The 20,240-nt window shown below is 32.7% G+C and overlaps 2 protein-coding genes across 4 annotated transcripts; both read right to left on the bottom strand.

Moving 5' to 3' along the window:
* Positions 1-5,061: 5,061 nt before the first annotated feature.
* Positions 5,062-5,994, bottom strand: LOC108220270 (uncharacterized). The gene has a single exon (XM_017393991.2). It carries the CDS (start codon positions 5,871-5,873, stop codon positions 5,277-5,279), a length of 597 nt encoding a protein of 198 aa, XP_017249480.1. The 5' UTR covers positions 5,874-5,994; the 3' UTR covers positions 5,062-5,276.
* A 6,492-nt stretch (positions 5,995-12,486) lies between these two features.
* LOC108223752 (protein RGF1 INDUCIBLE TRANSCRIPTION FACTOR 1) lies at positions 12,487-20,058 on the bottom strand. 3 transcript variants are annotated; one of them, XM_017398155.2, is made up of 5 exons: positions 19,865-20,058; positions 18,453-18,566; positions 13,861-14,106; positions 13,597-13,737; positions 12,487-13,177 (listed from the first exon to the last, which is right to left on the bottom strand). In XM_017398155.2, exons 2-5 carry the CDS (start codon positions 18,519-18,521, stop codon positions 12,761-12,763), a joined length of 873 nt encoding a protein of 290 aa, XP_017253644.1. In that variant the 5' UTR covers positions 18,522-18,566; positions 19,865-20,058; the 3' UTR covers positions 12,487-12,760. The 3 variants fall into 3 exon arrangements, with proteins under 3 accessions (XP_017253644.1, XP_017253646.1, XP_017253645.1); XM_017398157.2 differs by lacking the exon at positions 19,865-20,058 and having other exon boundaries at positions 12,531-13,177; positions 18,448-18,566; XM_017398156.2 differs by lacking the exons at positions 18,453-18,566; positions 19,865-20,058 and adding an exon at positions 14,245-14,382 and having other exon boundaries at positions 12,531-13,177.
* Positions 20,059-20,240: the final 182 nt, after the last annotated feature.

The following is a 20,240-nucleotide window of genomic DNA, read 5'->3' as shown; positions in this document are numbered from 1 at the left end:
GGGAAGGGGCTGCAGAACAGCCCATGTGGTTGAGATATCCATACATGAACCTACTTTGCCGTTTCAGAGCTTATTTCGTTTATTGTCCTTTTCTATTAGTTGAAGGTTAAGTTTGTACGCATTTTGAGTCTCTATTGTAAAATATAGTTTTATAACGTATTTCTAACTCTTTTTTTAGTAAAAGTTTAAACTTCAAATTTTTTTCAAGAATTTTTTAAAAAAATTCTATAATATAAATATATTTTATAAGAATTTTAAAATGCCTGTCAAAAAGAAACGTAGGAACCTGGTGGGAGCAAGGGAGTACATTTTCACAGTAATCATCATAAAAAAAAATTCACTAATCCAGCTAGAATAGCAAAAGAAACACCAACTTTACTCTGAGCTGGCAAACAAAACTATGTTACTGTTAGATGTAAATCTCAATTGGCTTTTATCAACTTTTTTGCGACAGGCCTTGAGGTTATCTCAAACTACAGTGCACAAGCTTTCTTTTTCTGTTAATGCCAGGCCATGCATGATTAGTATTCTGTGAATTGTGAGATTAACGATATTCAGGTTTGAAATTGACATTGTTGTTGCATTTTCCACAATAAAGGTTACAAATGTGGTGGGATGCACTTTATTTATTTTTTCTGTGAGAGCCTTCACCAGTCATATCATTTAGCTAGCATTGCCAACTTGAGTAGGATAATTGTCTTCTTGAAGACTTTCTATGTTCTGGATAAAGCTTGCCAATCTGCTCTACTTACCTTGACAAGCACCACTTCCTCCCAAATTAAGTTTCCAGGATCGACTGTCACATTAATAATAGCTAAATATCTTAACTAGATATTATAATAAGTTTATATATATATAAAATAGGGAAATCTACAAAACTACCTACCTTTTCTTTTATTGTTTTCAAAAATACTACCTTCCAGAATTATTTTTAAAAATACCTTTTCATAAAATTTTTTTTTCAAAAATACTGTTTGCAACTTTTGCAACCTCATTTGCAACTACAGGCGGCATCCAAGGTTGCAAATGAGGTTGCAAAAGTTGCAAATCGTATTTTTGAAAAAAAAATTTTATGAAAAGGTATTTTTAAAAACAATGAAAAAGATGGTAGTATTTTTAAAAAACTAATTTTACAGATGGGTATTTTTAAAAAGATCCCTATAAAATACTAGCTTTGATTGTGCACGGCAGTTCTTTTTAGTTCTATGTTTTAATATTTGTATATTTTACTTTTAGAAATTAAATTATATATATGTAATTATAATATGTTAATTATTAGATTCGAATCTCATATATTAATATTCTAGATATGTTTCAACAAAAAAAACATATTCTAGATAGAATATTTCAAAAAAAAAGATCTAGATAGAAATTACAATATTAAATATTATAATATATTGTTGACGTGATTCGAATTTTAAATTTTTAATAGATCTTATAAAAAATTCAATATTTGAACTTTTTTTAACAAATATTTTAAGTAGATATTATAATATAAGTATATCAATATATTATTGACTAGATTCAAAGTTTATACTTTACAAATTGAATCTAAAGAGCATCTCCAACGGTGTTGGCTATAATCGTTAGCTAAATGGGACTTGTAAGATATTATGTAAAATTTGCTCAACTTGTAAGACATATTGTTTCAAACGGTATTAGCTATATTGGTTGGCTATAATTTAAAAATAGTATGTTATTAATATTTTAGATTGTTAAAATAGAATATATTAGTTCAATATGGTAATAAATGATGTACAATTTTTCTACAAATTTCTTACAAACCTGTAGAGATTCGATAAATTTAGTCATTCATAGAAGGTTGGCTAAAATTATAGACAACAGCTGACTATGGTTGGAGTTGAGTTTTTCGAGCTGTTGGCTAAATTTTTTTATTTTTAGTATGCCAACTCACCTTTTAGCTAATGAATTTTGATGGTTGGAGATGCTCTAATAATGTAGAAAAATACTCCTAAGAAGGTGAGTAGTAATGGTCCGGCGGGGTTGATGAGGAAGGCAATGTCGAGGAGATCAGGTGGATAACGGTGAAAATGACGGAATGGTCCCGGATGATGGGGTGGGATGGGGACATGGATGTATAAATCAAAGAGAATCTAGTTTTTATCTGGTATTTGGTTTTTATTTGATCATTTATATAAATATATAAATAATTATATATTAATTAATATATCTTATGATTAGGTGTGTAATCGAGTCAAACACTGTCAGGCTTGGCACGAGTTTGATTGAAAGTTCAGGGCTCGAGTGCGAGTTCAATCGAGCCTTTGATTTCAAGTTCGAAGTTCGGTTTGTAAACAGTTCGATAGACTCGAGTTCAGTTCGAAAGCTCGAATCGAGTCACCAAATATTACCAAAAACTCAAAATATGATCGGACAAACTCGAGTTCGATTCGATTAAATATATAAATTATAAATAAAAATATTAAATTTATTTGTAAAAATATATCTATAATAAAAAAATTAAAAAAACAATAGAGGCTCGATAAGGCTCACGAACTTTACGAGCCGAGTAATTTGAAACTCGAACTCGGCTTGGTAAAATATCCAAATAGCTTGAGCTTGAGCTCGGCTCGATTTTTACCGAATCAAATTCGAATATTTTACGAGCCGAGCTCGAGTAGCTCACGAAACAATTTGGTTTGTTTACACCCTTAGTTATGATTGTGTTCTTGTTATATTACACAATTCTGAACATTTAATATCAAAAATAGCTAATTTATATTATTTAAAGATTTGATTTCCCCTGACAAAAAAAAAAGATTTGATTTCAAATAGTAGTTCATATCAATATCAATTTTATCTGAGTTCAATAATGGCTCAAATTCATACTCCCTCGGTTTCAAATTAGATGTTCACTTTCAAAAAATCACACATTTAAAAAAAGTGGATGTTCACAAATTAATAGCAATAAATAAGCATAATATGTGTAATGAGATTGATCTAGGAAATATAAATAAAAGATATGTGGGGTAGAATTGACTTTGGAAATATGATTTTGCATTGAAAGTTAAAGTGGACAACTAATTTGAAACAAATTATTTTTTTGAAAATGGACATGTAAATTGAAACGGACGGAATATCAATTTTGATTTCAATAGTAGTTCAAATTCATACCTAATTTCATATAATAATTCAAACTCATGCAATTTTATCCTGATTTCAAACAATAGTTCAATCTCATATCATTTTTACGTGTGCTCTAACTTGACCTGAATTCACACACAAAAAAAAATTTCACACGCTTTTATTGTACATGAATGATTTACCTGTAATAGTTTTTGTTTTTTTGATAAGCTACTTGTAATAGTTGTTATTTTATTGTATATATTTTAGAATTGAACTAACTTTATTGTGAGATGAAAATACATCAGAAATATATATTTATAATCAAATTATATTTTTCATAAATAATAAATGTGTATAAGTTATTAATTTTTATTAAATACTTTTTATTTTTTGTATTTTATAAATTGAATAAATTTTTAATATTTAAATCATCAAAAAAACTAATTAATATTTAGATTAGAGATATAAATTTTATGAAAACCTTTCAATATATTTTAATTATAATGAAATACTTGTTAAAATAGATTTAGAGGGGTTATTGGATTGGGATTTGAAAGCATTTTTTTTTCATTCATGAAAGCCGAGGATATTCGATTGGGATTGTTTGAAATCCATATGTATTCAATTGGGATTGTAAATTATAGTACAAAATCTTGTGGTATTCAATTTGAATTTTAAATTATACTTTAAAATCCGATGGTATTCAATTGGGATTGTTTAAAATCCATTAAAATCTGATAGTATTCAAATACTGATGGGTTTTTTTGGATTTTGTGGCATTCTTCAGTGTAATTTAAATTTTTTGAAATCCCACCAAAATCAATGAGATTTTGAAGCACTGTGCTTAAATCCTATCAACTCTGTGATATTTTATCAAGTATCCACATAAAATCAAGATAACATACAATTCTCTAAAATTCCTAAAGTAAAAATAATCCATTAAAATCTCAATTGAATACATCCCGTTAAATCAAGAAAGTCATGTTTAAATTAAGAGGGCATTCTTAATCTATTAATATGAAGGTATCGTTTGGCATTGTATTAATATTAAGATATGTTTACACTGCAATAATAATATTTTGCTGGAAAATAGGTGAATATCTATTTTAAATCTAAAAACAGATTTGTGAACCTCTTTTATCTCAAAAACTGTATGATGAAGCAAGTCCTCCAACATTTTTGTAAGAAGCTATTTTTCAACTTTGTGAAAAGCAGTCATAAACTTCACAATCGAATTTCATAAAAATATTTTTTTTCATATTATAACTCAAAAGAACAACAGTTTTTTACTAACAATTTTTTAGCATCATAACAATTTTCAACAAGAATTTCAAACAGACCCTAATTCTAATTAACGAGGGCATCCTCAGTCTACTTTAGGGACCGTTTGGCTGAGTTTAAAATAAGTGCTTCTTGCTTAAAGTAAAGAAGTGAAATAGAAGTTAGAAGCAAGTTAATACTTATAAGTGATTAAAGTGTTTGGGAAATAAGCAGAAGTCATGAAACAAAAGTTAGCATTCTCAACTTTTTATAAGTGCTTCTTGACTTATTACACAAACAGTACGAAATAAGTGCTTCTAACTTATAAGTCCAGAAGTCGGCTTAAAAGCGGTGGCCAAACACCACCTTAATATTTCGTTTGCCATATTAAGTTGTTAACCCTCCTCATGATAAAGACCTTAAACCACTCTACGTAGTACGTACCCATCATACACCCATAACCTTAATCAAACCGATCCCTTATAATTATACTTACACTTATTTTAATACAAATAGATAGAAATAACACAACACAAATATGCTATTTGTTATAATTATACTTACGTTAATACAAATCTTATATAAATTTTAAATTTTAAATTAGATTGTCTTTTTCTTCGGCAGCCTATTTTAAATATTTGCCACCCTTTTTCCCGTAAAAAACCCCACTTGCATCTCATATTTGGGTAAATTCAGACAAACTCGAAACTGAGATTCACCAAAATTCAAAGGCAAGTTAATAAAGTTCAAAGTCCTGAGACCAGCTCCCAGTTACTGCTGCAATCAATAATAGCATAGCAGCGTAAATTTGATATATGTACACAAAATATCCTCTAGGCCGAAAATGGCCTTTTTAGGGTTCCGGTACCGTGTAAACTAATACAATATATATATACACAGATGGATAGTCCTCTCTTCCCAGGCTACACTTATTGAGCTCTGGACATAACCGAGAGCCTGCTAGGTCTGGGCTGGAACGAGCCACGGCGCTTCTGGCTATGAGACGACGGTCTTATCAACGCCGCCAGAGCTCTTTTCACCAAATCACCTTCCACTGTCCCAATTCTCACCAGCGAATTCGTCATAGCCGATCTCCGTGCATTCAGCCTGTTTGACGGATACGACGACGTACCGGCCTGGCTCGGTGAATTCTTGTGAAGACCGCACCGGAACGAGCCGGGATGATTCGTGGGAGAACACATACACGTCCGCTTCTTCTGGCTCCTCAGAGCACCGTTGCTCGATTTGTTCACCACCTGGCTACGACTCGTTGCTGAAATCGATCTGCTCGGGGAGCCGGAGCGGTCCATCGAGAACCGGACCGATGACGACGGGGAGCTAGAAGAGCCGGAGAGATTAACTCGCGTTGGCGAGGTAGATCTTTGGAGAAAGCGAGAAGGCCGAGACGAAAAAGCCGAAGATGAAGAAGAAGCGAACGAGGACATGGAGCCAGGGGAGCAGAATCTCCCTGAAGGAGACTGAGAACGAAGGACTGGTCCACTGTATCTTCTCGAAGACGCCGCCATTTTCGCCTAATTTGCAAGAAGCGTATTTAATTAATTATTGCTAGAGTAGAGGAGAGGGGAGAAGGTTGTGTGTGTTTTTTAAAGAGGAGTGTTTGGTGTTTGATTTGGCAAACACAGCTTAAATCAAGCTATGTATTTATAGGAACGAGGGGTTTGAGGTTAACTAGAGTTAGATTTTAACCATGGTTAAATGAGCAGGAGAAAAGAGAAAACAGAGGCGTTAAACTAACGGCATATAATGGTGGGGGAGTGTGTTGTGTGACCACGTATCTTTCATTGCTTGGTGACACATTCTGTATGGTTTACACGTATAAAGGTGTCAGTAAATTATATAATACTTTATTTTAAAATATACCTACATAATTTTTGTATGTATGATGGTCATCCATCATACGAAGATTAAAAAAATAAAAGTGATTCGATTTCTAGAAAAATAGGAGTTTTAAATGTATTGTATTAAACTAATTTTGTTTGTCGATATGTGGTACTATCGTTATATCGTATAAAATTAGTGTATTATGTAACCGTAACATGGAGAGATATGTGAGGATTCTGAAAGTGGGGTAGGCATGTGGAGGTGTTGTTAGAGACTGAGGCACTTTAAGTTAGTTTATTAGGAGATTCTCTGATTTGTTTGCAAAATTATGAACATTGATTAGGATTAGGAGAATAATTAGCGTCCACTTAAGAAAGGGGATCGTGGTGGAATATAGTTGATTAAAGGGGTGGTCTTCATTTCGTTAAGAGTAATATTTTAGGTACAGAATCTCGTTTTAGGCATCAAAATTGTTTATGGACCAAATCGAGGAACTATAATTATGGTGATTCAGGGAGAACGTATCTGGCCAACTCCCTCGCAACTCAATTGAGACCAGCTTAGCATAAACGAAAATAATTCAATCGACAACAAATTATTGAATTAAATAATACTAAAATACATTTTTCTGCCAGGTACTTAAATACAATATTAAATGTTAAGAAATCAGAAAAAAATCATATTGAACTCAGCATTCGCTCTCTCCCAATATAAGTGTAGCTTTGACTTTTTTCACGTAATTTGATACGTAAAAAAAGCATACTTCTACATATTGTTTTCCAAATTTTCTTTTTTTGAATAAAAGTTTAACATCTATATTTCTATTCAGAAAAAGAAAATTTGAAAAATAATATGTGGAAGTACGGTTTTTTTCACCTTAAATTACGTGCAGAAAGTCAAAACGACATTTATTTTGGGACATAAGTAGTATATAAAAACGTAAATACTCCCTCCGTCTGATTTCAGTTGTCACATTTGGTTTTGTGCCAGTCAAATTGACCAAAATTTGACTGAGATTTATTAATATTTTATCAATTGAAAAAATAGAAAATATATGTTACCGGAAATAACTTTTAATCTACTTTAAGATGTAATTTTTAATTTTTTTAAAATAATGAAAAAATAATTTATAATCTCTGGTCAAAGATTAATCAATTTTTGATCAATAAAAATAAAAATATGACAACTAAAATAGGAAGGATGAAGTAGCTGGTTGGGAGGACCTGCCGATTGGTCAAAAAGGTGGAGACTTGATTCTTTATGGCTTGACCAGGTCTTGTAAAGGCTTTCCCCATCTTTGCTAGACCATTTTGAATTGGGAAAGTTGATTTTTTTATCATCGAACTTATTGTATTTTTAAAATTTTGTCATTCAATTGATTTTTTTTTCTTTTAGTCACTGATGTTAGGTTCAGAATTTTTTTTGACAGTAAAGTTAGGTTCGGATTGGATTATTACCATTATATTAATTCTTTGTAGTATTATTAAAATATAGTGATAACCTGTAATATTTTGATGATTTAATATACGTCTATTTTTTATATAGTACTTTTATGTACCCAAGATCATTTCTTGATTTTAATATTATATCACCTCATTTTATGTTATTATTGCTATATACAAAGATATAAACATACATCATATTATCAAAAAATTATATACTATCACTATGTATTAATGATGCTACAAAAAATTATCACAATGCTAATAATCATATCCGAACCTAAGTTAGTGACAAAAACATAATAAATTTCTTAAAACATAATAAGTTCGATGACAAAAAAATCTATTTTACTTAAAGTAGCCGTGCAATTGCAAACAAACACGACCTCTCCGCTTTCATTCTAAATGGTCTTGCAGATTCGGCGATATTAAGAAGTATTCGATATTTTATTATTATTATTATATTAATTATATAAAAATATAATTAAATTATTATTTATTTGATTAAAATTTTCTATAAATATTTATATAATACTTTTTGAAAGTTGGATGAAGTAATGATAGTCAATATTACAACTTATATAAAATTTATATTCGATGGAATTCCTTAAATAAGAATACTAAAATAAGATATGATGAGGTAATATCAATTTATGTATTTTTTTCTTATAAAAGTTCAAAAAATTGCAAGCTCAAATGGAAAAAGAATACTACTAAGCTCGAATGTAGTGGTCCGTGTTTGCGTAATTTTTAAATCGGGATTTAATGTGATGTTTTATATATATCCTCAAATTTATTTTTTGATTTGATTTCAAGGTTGGGTGATGTATGATTTGATGTCTTTTTTCTATTATTAATACAAATCATCATTGAATTTTATTTTTTGTTTGGTTAAATAAAAGAAAAACATTATAAAATTAAAATCACAAATGCTTCCAACTTACTATTTCTGACTGGAGCACGATTGTTGTTCTACGAGGACAAAACCACAAAGTGGGTAGATTTGAATGATAATATATATTTTAAGTGATAGACCGTGTTTAGTTCTGGATTAGCTCACTGTTAGCTAGTATTATAAACTTTATTGTATTCGGCTACACCCTATACAAAACTAGATTACAAGATATTGCTTATATATTTTGAAAATATTATTAAAATAATGTTTACAATGTAACAACTTGCTAGTTGGATCAAGATGAATTGGTAAAATATCATTGTCGGGTCCACTTAAAATATCTTTAGAGATAATAAACTATCATGACTGATTTTTCCCGGCTATTAGTAACTATCATGACTACTTGAATAAACTAAACACAATGGACATCTCTTTTGATCCCTATACTTATCTTAATTGTGAAGAAATATTTTACACTCATTACAAGAGCATGATCAATTGAGGTAGATTACGTCTGGTCTATACGGTGGTACAAGACTATGGGCCGTTTTAATTACCTGAGCAGAAATATATAATGTAATTTTACTTTCTAGTAATTTTCAGTTTATAAATTATTTATAAACTTAGAACCATATACGGCTGGACTATTTAAATATGGCAGCCCTGAAAAACATAGGGGCAAAAGCTTGATTCGAGGCGTCAGCAAAACACTGCCGTCTGTTGGGGCCGTTTGGCGTAACTTAAAAAAAGTGACTTATTGCTTAAAATAAAGAAGTAGATTATAAATGAAAAGTTGGTTTAAACTTATAAGTTACTAAAAGTGTTTGGATGTAATTTGATTATAAGTGTTAGAAGAAGCTAAAACCCCAAAATAAGCTAGGTTTCCTAGCTTTTTTTTGTGGCTTTTAAGCTTCAATATAAGCATTTCTCAGATTTAGCCAAACACCTCCAATTTAAACCGGAGTGAACTTCTGTGTCAAAAAAACCGAGAAGCCCCTTCGCCAAACACCCACGTAATCTTGTTTATCCAGGTAGATGTGAATTGGTGTATGAGATTAGATTAAAAGAAGCTTCGCCCACATTAATTCGGGTAGGAGTGATCGGGCCAAGTCCGATCAAAGTTGGCGCACTTAGTTTGAGAAATTTATGGTGAAAACTTGTGTTCCACATGGGACATGGGGTTGGTGACATGGACTTGTGGGCGCTGCCCACTCAGTGCACTTTTATGAACCTAATTAAAAGGTCACCCAAGTTATATGATCTATTTGGCGTTTTGGCTAGATGGAGAATTGTGTTTTTTTTTAAATAAATATTTTGATTACTTCCGTTTCTTGCATAAGTTTTCGAAGTCATAAGCTGAAATTTAGAAATAAATTACTAATCACAGTTGACTTATAAGTAAAATTATTCAAACACATTTAATAATTTATAAATCAAATTTACTTATCACTCGTAATTCAATTATTTATTTTAACTAAAGAATTTCTTTAATGCTGAGGCAGACCATCCCATAAATTGATTTTTCACCCAAGTTATTTGTGATTCATTTTCATATTTTTGAAAAAACGAAATTCATAGTAATCTACATAACCCACTTGATCCAATGGGGCATGCCAATAATCTTTGCAAGCTAGCAAAGTGCTAACTACTCCGGATAACTACACCACTGCCATTTATTCAATTTGTTTGGTTATGCGGGGGGACCATTGTTCATGTCGTTCAATCTTTGATGCATTCAAAGGAAAACTACAAAACTAGATACCCAAGTCCACTTGGCTTACACACCCGCTTTGACTGACCACACTATTTCGTTTTCAGTTGTATGCGCAACATTGAATTGTCAGTCTTGCGATATTAGTCAAATACTCATTGTAACCAAAAAAAAAAGAAAAAAAAATCTTTCTGCTCAGTTCTTTCGAGGCAGTTATTTCCGGAGCACAATTTTAATTTTCAAAACAAAAATTATGGAAAATACAAAACTGTACTCACATTGATATCCTAACTGGGGGCAGTTTTGTGCTAACATAAGGAAAAGTTTGACTTTATAATGATTTTGTTCTAAAAGTTAAATTCATGCTCTGGAAATAAAATTCCCCTTCTTTCGGTCCCAACTCCCTCTTTTGTTGGGTTATCTCAAAGTGGAATCCGGAATGGGAAAGAATGAGTTTTGGTGGAAGTTGGAACGATTATTCATGTATAAGAAATAGAGATGAAGTCATCCCATCGAAAAATACGCGACAGATACTCAACATTTGTAAGATATATAAAATAAAAATGTGAAAAAAGAAAAGAAATGGAATAGAAACTATGATCTTCGATTACATATTCTTTTCTCTGCTGGATTGTGGGAATCAGTCATGAGAATTTATAATTTAATTAGTTCAATAAATTAAGAGCGAGTTTGGGCAATTATGCAACATATTGGAAAAATTATTAAAGATTGTCGATCAGCTCATATTGAATCTTAAATTCATTTTAGAGGGCATAAAAGAACTAATTATATCTGATTATATAGCAACCTTGATGAGAAATGCGATACTACTCTACGGACCCCAAAGCAGCTGTAAAAAAAGCCCATTAAAGCTGGAGGCCCATTATAACTTCAAATGGCTTACAGGCTTCTTTTTTTTTTTTTTTTCTCACAAGCAGTGTAAACTGTAACATGCGGTTCGACCAGTGGAAATAATAAATTAGTAAAATTAAGAGGGGTGTATTGGATTGAGATTTTTAAGCATTTTTTTGCATTCATGAAATCTGAGGGTATTCGATTGGTATTATTTGAAATCCATTAAAATCCTGAGGTATTCAATTGAGATTTTAAATTATGCTAAAATCTGGTAGTATTCAATTGGGATTTTAAATTATGTTTCATAATCCGATGGTATTCAATTGAGATTGTTTAAAATCAATTAAAATCTCATGGTATTCAAATGCCGACGGATTTTTTTGGATTTCATAAAATGGTGGATTTTGTGGCATTCTTCGGTGTATTTTAAGTTTTTTGAAATCCCGCCAAAATCAATGAGATTTCGAAGCATTGTGCTTAAATCCTATCAACTCTGCGACATTTTATCAAGAATCCGCACAAAATCAAAATCACATACAATCCATTAAAATCCACAGACTAAAAACAATCCATTAAAATCCCAATTGAATACACCCCTCTAAATTTTATTCGGCCCAAATTCCTGCTATATCCTTGTCCGCATATCATACACGTGAAAAAACCCGATACGTGCGAAACCACGAAATTCATCCTGAAATTTCACAATTTGTAATCCCTTGCGCCCACCGCCTTTATATAACCGACGCGTTTTACTATATAAATCCTTCAAATGTTCTTTATGTAACTAATGTGAGGTTTAAGATTTCACTTCACTAGTTATTTATGTCAATAAATCCTTCAAATGTTCTTTATGTAACTAATGTGAGGTTTAAGATTTCACTTCACAAGTTATTTATGTAACTAACGTGACGCTTAAGATTTCATTTCATTTCAAGATTACATTGTTGAGAGAGCATTTTTTGATCATCATATCGCATCCATCCCTTAATCATTTTGATTGATTTAACATACGTTAAAATTCTCTCACAACGAAAAACTCAATTCAAATATGACTTGTTACGATTCAAGACTCATTCTTGTTACGATTCGAGACTCATTCATGTTAGAATATGATCTTGATAAGCTCTTTTCCTATCACTTTGAGGTTTTAGTAGAATTGATCACTTAACATGTTAAGATGATATCAGAGCTTAGACTCGCTAGAGACCCGAGTTCGACTCCCTATGCATTCCCTAACATGTGTAACTATATTTTCCTTTTCTTCTGAATAGGTGTAACGTAACCATCCCATTCTGTGATTCAAATGCCACTCACAGAAACAATATTGGGAATGGCAATGCTTATATAAAACATTGAAAAAGATTATGAATAGAACAAGAAAGCTCTTATATCCATGATTAAAATTATTAATAGCCATACTAATAGCACTCTAAGCATATATTCTAAAATAAATATGTACAACACCCTTACGTGGAACTGGGAATCACGTGATGCCATTAGGACTAACCCCCGACCAAGTAATTAACTAAGCCACTTACCTTACACAGACAAAAGATTAGTTAAAATAGTTCCAAGAGCCAGTCAAAATTCCAAATGTTGAACCAAGATTATAAAATTATCAAGTGGTAAACGTTCCCAAAAAAAAAGGAAAAAATAAACTCAAAAAGTTTAACACAGTGGAGACCTCTGGGGGACTCCTTTTCTTCTACTCATACCTGTGCTGATATCTTCTTCTGAGTGAAGCTGCTGCTTGTTATTATGAGATGATGATGATGGTCTTCTGCTGTTGATACCAGTGCATGAGACATAAACAAGTCCACTTCTCTTCTTCCTGACAATTTCGGTGCAAAACATGTTGTTGCTGCTACTTATGTTTTCTGAACCCGATGAATAATTATAGCAGCTCATTGGTTGTTCATTGGAATCAACAATTGTCGAATGGAGTGATTCATTTGTTATTTCCTGATGAAGGTTGATGTCGTCTCCCATGTCTTGTGGGATGAAGAAGTCTGGACCCAGCTGTAACGTCTTGCACTTCCTTAAGAATGGAGATAGGTCTGTATAATGCTTCAGCACAAATTCCACCTGTACGTATATTTGAAAAAATTAGACCATGGGCCAAATGATTTTTCTTTTTTGACAAACTACATGATCCTTCCCCGCCAGCACAGTGTTTGTTCGTAATGCAGTACTGTTATGTTGGTAATTTTATTACTGTCATGTTGGATGCATGCAATCATCATCAACAAATTTATATCATGAAAATTGATGAACCTTCTGTGTTATGAATTACACATGTTAGATTACATTTGTGTGTACCAAATAGAGTAAGTAAGCCCATGCATGCTTAATTGTCAAAAGATGATATATTTATGTTCAAATGATTGATAATCAGGGTATAAAGCATGGAAATTGAGAGATGGCCTGATTACCTGAATTACGTACGGAGAGAATTGAGCTAGAATATATATCATGAAAATGAGGAGATTTAATCATGGAATTACCTTGCAGCCAAGGGAGCAATGGATAAATGGTTCTTGGAGGCATCTATCGCAAGAAGTACAGTAATTAGCCGAGCCTTTGAACTGCCTATTCTGAGGCCTCTTCTTGATGAAGACCACTTTTGCAGCATTGATCGTGTATGCCTGATCATGTACAATCAAATTAACTTAGTTACATACATGAAACCAAAAATGGACATATAGACATGTACATCTATATAATGGATTATATGGAGATCATGACAATTGAATATAAAAGAATGGAACCTGAATATTGGAGCAATCAAAGAGCTTTTCAAGGTCCTCCAATCTGACAACGTCGTTGTAAACATAGCGGCGTACCTGAAGAAGCCTATGGAAACGATGTGAATGAACACAGTGTGGGCATATGCTAGTGCAGCAATCCAAGCAGCATATATTTTTCTCGTTTTTCTTGGCCATTTCATGAATTGAGCATCCCCGAAAGAACTTTTCTGTGCATACTGCTTGCAACCAAGCTGCCTTCTTAATTCCCTACATAAATACCAACATGTACCCCAATCATCACCAGATATTTACATTTTACACCGGATGGTATGCACATATTATTATATACATCCTAGTTAACAACAGAATTAAAGATCAAGAAAAAGTTACAAGTAGATAAAATACCATGATCGTCTGTAATTAAAAATAAACCTAAAGAGATGAGAGAATTCGTGTGATACTGTGTTACGGAAGGGTACTACTAGGTAGTGTAACAGAAAAGAGAGGAAGTAAGGTATGGGATGAAGTGTGTATTTATGGAGGATCACAAGAGAAGCAATGCTATATAAATAATCCTTTCATTACACAGATGCAACATATTGTCCATTTTTGAATTGATTTTAATTTTAATTTTTGCTTATATATATTTTTTCTTCAAAAAGACAGAAAAAGGGAGGGAGTAAGATATGAGGAGGATAACGTGGGCACTGTTTCTGTGTCTCCCATTTTTATTTTTATTTTAATTACCACCTTGGCTTGGGAGCTCTCTCTAATCCTAAGCCACCAACTACCATTAATTCTTGAAGAAGCTGCCAACCCTGATTATATAAACCTCTTGTGTTTCATTTTCCCTTGAATACCTATATCTTGAGCATGTAACCTATGTGCGTGTGTGTGGAGCTAGACGTAGCTGGCTAGTCTCTACAATTAGAAATTTAGAGTCGCGAGACTACAAATGATCTGACTCAATAATTTTTGCTATTGGCGTATTATCTATACGTGACTTCAGGACTAGTAGTATGACCAAGTGCCTGAATTCGAATGTTAATATTCATTATAGTAGAGTATTCTTCTATATTGCACAATATGTTGATATCAAAGCAAAACTAAGTATATGTTAGCAAACAAGAATATTAAAATTATAGATGCATAAAGCATGGGTTCCCTAGAGATCCACCCCCAATCCACCATTCTTTGGCCTAGAATTGGTTGGCAATTTCATATAGAAGACATCACCAATCAGGATCACTAGGTAAAAATTCTGATAAATAAAAAGCAAAGATAAGTACAAAAAACTGGGTTTACGGGGAAACAAACATGGCAGCATTCAACAACTCCACTAATTACAGTAGTACTACTAATAGGAACTAACCCTAGATTAACCCTCCTGCTGATAATCTGGTACTTGTCATCAACGTTGACAGACAAACACAACCCATGAAGCACTAATTAATAAGACAACTAATTATTATTAATAAATTACCTTTTTGCTAATTTTGAGGATATAATGTATATTTTTATATGTTCGACAACAAGAATTGGTACAGCTAATGCTGTAGTTAGAAGAATTGATGAAGTCCCAAACTAACAATATAACTGGTATATCTACTAGAGTATGATGACTAGCAAACTTGGTTCAAATTAAGTTAGTGATCATTTGAATTGATGGTCAACAATCATCTAAACACTTCAAGCCCCAGATGCAGTGCAAAACAATGAAGCCAATAAGAGGAAGGACTGAACCTCAGTATGTTTGTACACAGATCTGCAAATGTTACACTAATGCTAGTAATAAATATACAATGGCAGTGTATATATTATGGATGGTATCATGCAGAGGAAGTTGGAGAAATGAAGTCACGTGCAAGCGCTTGACTGCTCCCACAAGAATCCATTTGTCGGAAAAAAACCTTGGGAATAGGAAATATAATGTATACTTTCTATTTAACAGACTAATAACTAAACCTTCAATCGACACTTTTCACAAAAGATTATCATTTGTTATATCTTAAATACTTTGTGTGTTCCTTTAAATGCAGAACATAAATGACAAATTCAAATCAAACATACTCAGTATATCCCTCTAAAGATATCAAGTCAGTGAGGCTTGAAACTTAATTATATTTTACTGTATAAACTCCTTGGGTGCAACCATCTAATCTTTCTTATAACAGACATAAGTATTATATATAGTATTTCTTTCTATCTTATTGTGTTCTCCTACAAAATGTTCAACTATGATGTGTATGTGTGAGAGAGATTGTGGTCAAAGATGAGAGCCAGAAACAGAAGCGCACGAGGGTGGGAGGTGGAAAAGCGGGAGAACAAACAAACAAGCAAACAGAATGAATCAGCGTGTGAGCCGCACGAGGGCAGATCTCTCAGCTCTTTCTCTCTCCATCAATCTATCTCTTTAGCTTCAGTACTCTACTCTTTACTTGACATTATTACTATTTTTTTTTTAATTTAGCTGAAAAAGATAATGGTATCATTCTTAATTAAGTTTGCTTCTTAGTTTTATAATCTCTTATACTCTGCTAAATCTTCCTCACTCTGTCATTTAACACTTTCCGATCTATTTATAACTCCAATACTTGCCAACCACCGAAATGAATAAAAGATTCTTGCATAGGATTCCTGTTTCATTTGGTGGGTATCCAAGAATGACTTGATCATACAATAAATAAAATGCAAGTCAGTATACGGGATTTAGAACTGACATTATATTAAACAACCCAAATTAAGTTCAAGCATCTCACATTTGGTTGAACCAAACTAAGCGTAACCCTTGCAGTCTTCCACCCTAGGGGTTACCCTCTTTTGTTTGTAATTAATAAGAGGTTCTGAGATCAAAATACTTCAAGTCTTGTGTTCAAATAAGCAGTAATATTTATTAAGAAAAATGATCCCAAATTTTATAACGAGGCATAAACCTCTACTGTAGTATGTAGCCCACATTCTCTCTATATAACAAATTATCACCAGGAAGGGTTGGCCTATTGATCCACTAGCTTCTACGATACTTGGGCTTCTACAGTAATCTATGAGGTCACACAGCTTCAGTCACTCTTAGTCTCTTCTTGCTACTTAAATAGTTACCTGCACTCTCTGCACTATACCTCCAATATAAAGCCTCAATTTCCTTTCTTCATACCCTATGCCGCTTTGCTCTGGTGGATCTCTATTCAATATTCACTACTCCCCCAAACAAAGAGTTCTACTCACTGTCACAAAACTTCAAACTCTGGAGGTTACTTTGGGACCCAAGAGTACTAGCTTTATTAGTCTTACTCAAAAACTCATGTGTAGAATCTAAAGCTGGTTTAACCAGACCTGAGAAACTAATAAGGTGATACCTTATTCAGCAGGCTATGTTCTAAACCAAAAGGCTGAACAATTATTTGCTACCCACCCATATTGTTCTTCACCAATAAATTTAATACTGAAAGCTTTTCTTCAGTCATCTGGTACTGATTACGAGTTTAAGATATTGCCACATTTATCTACCAACCAGTGCTTTGGCCAATTTGATGCATGCACAGCATCAACTTTTCCAAGAAATCTCCTGACAAGAAGGTTAAGGTTTTTGATGTGAACAAGCAAGAACATAGGCTAACGAGGTGATGAAGTAACGCTCAGCTTGGATGGAGGGAAGGGAAATAAGGTAGGAATAAATTGGAAATTTGCATGGTGGAAGAAAATAATGTAAGAAGGAAGAGTCAAAAGGATGACATTGCAAATTACTTATGATGAACTTTGTGAGAATAGGAAGTAGGAATTGACATTCATCCCTATATGGGAGCCAATAGAGAGAAGTGGGATAGCCTAGAGGGAAGAAAAATTACATATTCCAAATTTCACTTCTTTGCACTTGATTCCATTTCTTCTTACCAACTGGAACATTCTGTGGCTTGGTAACTACAGAAAGCTTTCACATTGCACACATTTAGATGAGAATAACATATGGCACTTGGTTTGCACATATTTGGTGTTCCTAAGATCTGAAATGTTATGTGCATTGCTGAATCATGACACCTATTGGTGCATATTAGGCCAAGATCATACTATTAGATAAGTTACTGTATCAGGTGGAACTTAGGAGCTTCAATTGTAAGTTAGAAATACTTCGCAAGACTATAGTTAATTAAGTCAGGGGCATGGATACTTGCTTGTGGCCCTATTTACAACATACGACTTGCTTTACTCAGATATTGTAGTTCTAGTCAATAAGTGCACAGTCCATGCTCTATGAATGCATCTAACAACCAATCAGTCATCAAATATGCATTGAAGCTGACGTAATAAGAAATTAATGCCACAAACTTCTTAATAAATTTGATCCAATGATCATTTTACTTTTTAAAAACAATTTCAGATAAAGCATAACTCAAGAACATTGCGAAATTCTCTTATGTTTTCCATGAAGTATATCGTGATTATAGGGTCCTTTTTTTTTTTTCCTGTATTATCTGATCTCAACACTAAATTATTACAACATTATAAGAAGGATAACTGATCAAAAATGATATCTTACATATAATAAATTTATAAACAAGGCATAAAGAAAGCCAATTATGAGGGAAAAAATATGTTTGTAGAGAACCAAACCCCACATCAAGGCATCTGCGCAGATCACATTTCGGAGGATTGTTAACTTTTGTTTGAATAGATTGCAAGACCATATAAGTTGCATATATCTTCAGTCAGCTCTGAAGTCAAATACTAATCTGCCAAACAAAGTTACATATGGATTACATAAGAATATAGGTCCATAAAATAATGTTTACAAGTAAATTGCTAAAAGATGTCCAATATCTGTACACTGATCATATGAACTAATTATATGCTCAAGACTCTTTGACTATTGGCTTTAGCTACAGTAAAACTTTGCAATGTGCTCAGATGGGTGGTCCTGTGATCTCACACACACGGGTATCTCCCTCAACCAAGTATATAAGATACAATTGACGGCTTGCCGAGGTCCCAATATATCAATCTTTACAATGTTCTTCATCTCACACATTGCATACATGCAAAATTCATCACTTGGTATCTCTCACCACAACAAAAAAACGGAAAGTACAAACGTACAAACGGAGTTCATGGAATGACAAGTTTCTAAGTATCACACATGGAATATAAACACAAACTGAAGGCCTCCAATGGATGAGACCATGAGCTGATTAAAAAGATAATACAATAGTTCCTAAAAATATACCCCACTTCACATTATAAATTTTCTTTTGGCAACCTAACGAAAGAAAGTGACCTGTCTATATGGACAAGTCCGAAGAAATCCAGACTACATTAAGTTATTGTAAACATATCTTTTAGTGAAAGTTGAAATCAAGTTCGTCTGAAAATTTGTTGGAGGTCTGGTTACAAATATTATTTGGCAAAAAGTATAGTAAAATGCATAATGATGCAGGAAAAGTTGTAAAATAGTTGAAGAACTTGACAATAATCAGATATAATACGGAGCTTTTAAGATTTGACAAGAGATAGACAAGGCAAAATCCTTTAATCCACAATTCAATCATTATTCAATGAGTCAAAATAATTTGAAAATAGTAAGTTAAATGGTTACAAACATATTCATAACAATTCTAATTAAATCCTACTCATATGTCCTTATTCAGCAACAAATGTCTACTATTACTAAAACCATACCCCCATTCTACAGTATTCCTACGAGTAAAATAAAAAACCTGATAACTAATCGAATAGATGATAACCAATCAATATTTCTTTATTTCCTTCTGATCCCGCAAATATCACAAACACCCCTTTTAAGCTACATATCATAAAAAAACCTTGAGGCATAGAAAACATGTATAGTTCCAGATATAATTCTCAATGATTTAGTTGCAATATATGATTAAGAAACACACCGCAGTTAATTTGACATGCCTCAACATATAAATCATCATGTAATAGCTAAAAATAGTGCAAAATCTTGACCCACCAAAGTTAAAGCTTCAATTTTTATTCAAGAAGTACAGAACTGTGTGTGTTGTGTGATTACCTGCTAAATTGAGCTTGCAGAAACACTTAAAGGGTAGGAGAGAGCTATGGGTAATTTTATTGTCTCCTTTTCTTGAGCTTATTCCCTATATAGATAGACAAGGCTATATATATAGGTAATTTCACTATAAACACCGGAGAAATCTTCTGTCTTTCCTTCATTCTCTCTGGGCACAGTTCGAGAAACAGTGTTACATGTTCTATGATCAAGAAAGATTTCATTTATTTTCTGAAATGGGCCACTGGAATTATACTTGATGCTTAAGGCCCATTTAGGCAGCCTAAATGCAGGTACATAGGCCCAATTAGGTGGCCCAAATACAGGTTGGAGTGTGGAAACACAAGGCCACACAATGAGAAGTAGATAAAACATTATA

Source organism: Daucus carota, chromosome 5, assembly GCF_001625215.2.
Source record: "Daucus carota subsp. sativus chromosome 5, DH1 v3.0, whole genome shotgun sequence".
NCBI classification, from domain to species: domain Eukaryota; kingdom Viridiplantae; phylum Streptophyta; class Magnoliopsida; order Apiales; family Apiaceae; genus Daucus; species Daucus carota.
This window is presented reverse-complemented; position numbering and strand designations above follow the sequence as displayed.

Bases quoted from the DNA above. Each gene is read 5' to 3' on its own strand.
- LOC108220270 (XM_017393991.2), bottom strand. From the start codon at position 5,873: ATGGCGGCGTCTTCGAGAAGATACAGTGGACCAGTCCTTCGTTCTCAG.
- LOC108223752 (XM_017398155.2), bottom strand. From the start codon at position 18,521: ATGGTCTTGCAATCTATTCAAACAAAAGTTAACAATCCTCCGAAATGT. The intron at 14,107-18,452 runs GTGGGGTTTGGT...GTATTTATGTAG, and splicing joins ATCTGCGCAGATGCCTTGAT to GGAATTAAGAAGGCAGCTTG. The intron at 13,738-13,860 runs GTTCCATTCTTT...GTACATGATCAG, and splicing joins TTGATTGCTCCAATATTCAG to GCATACACGATCAATGCTGC.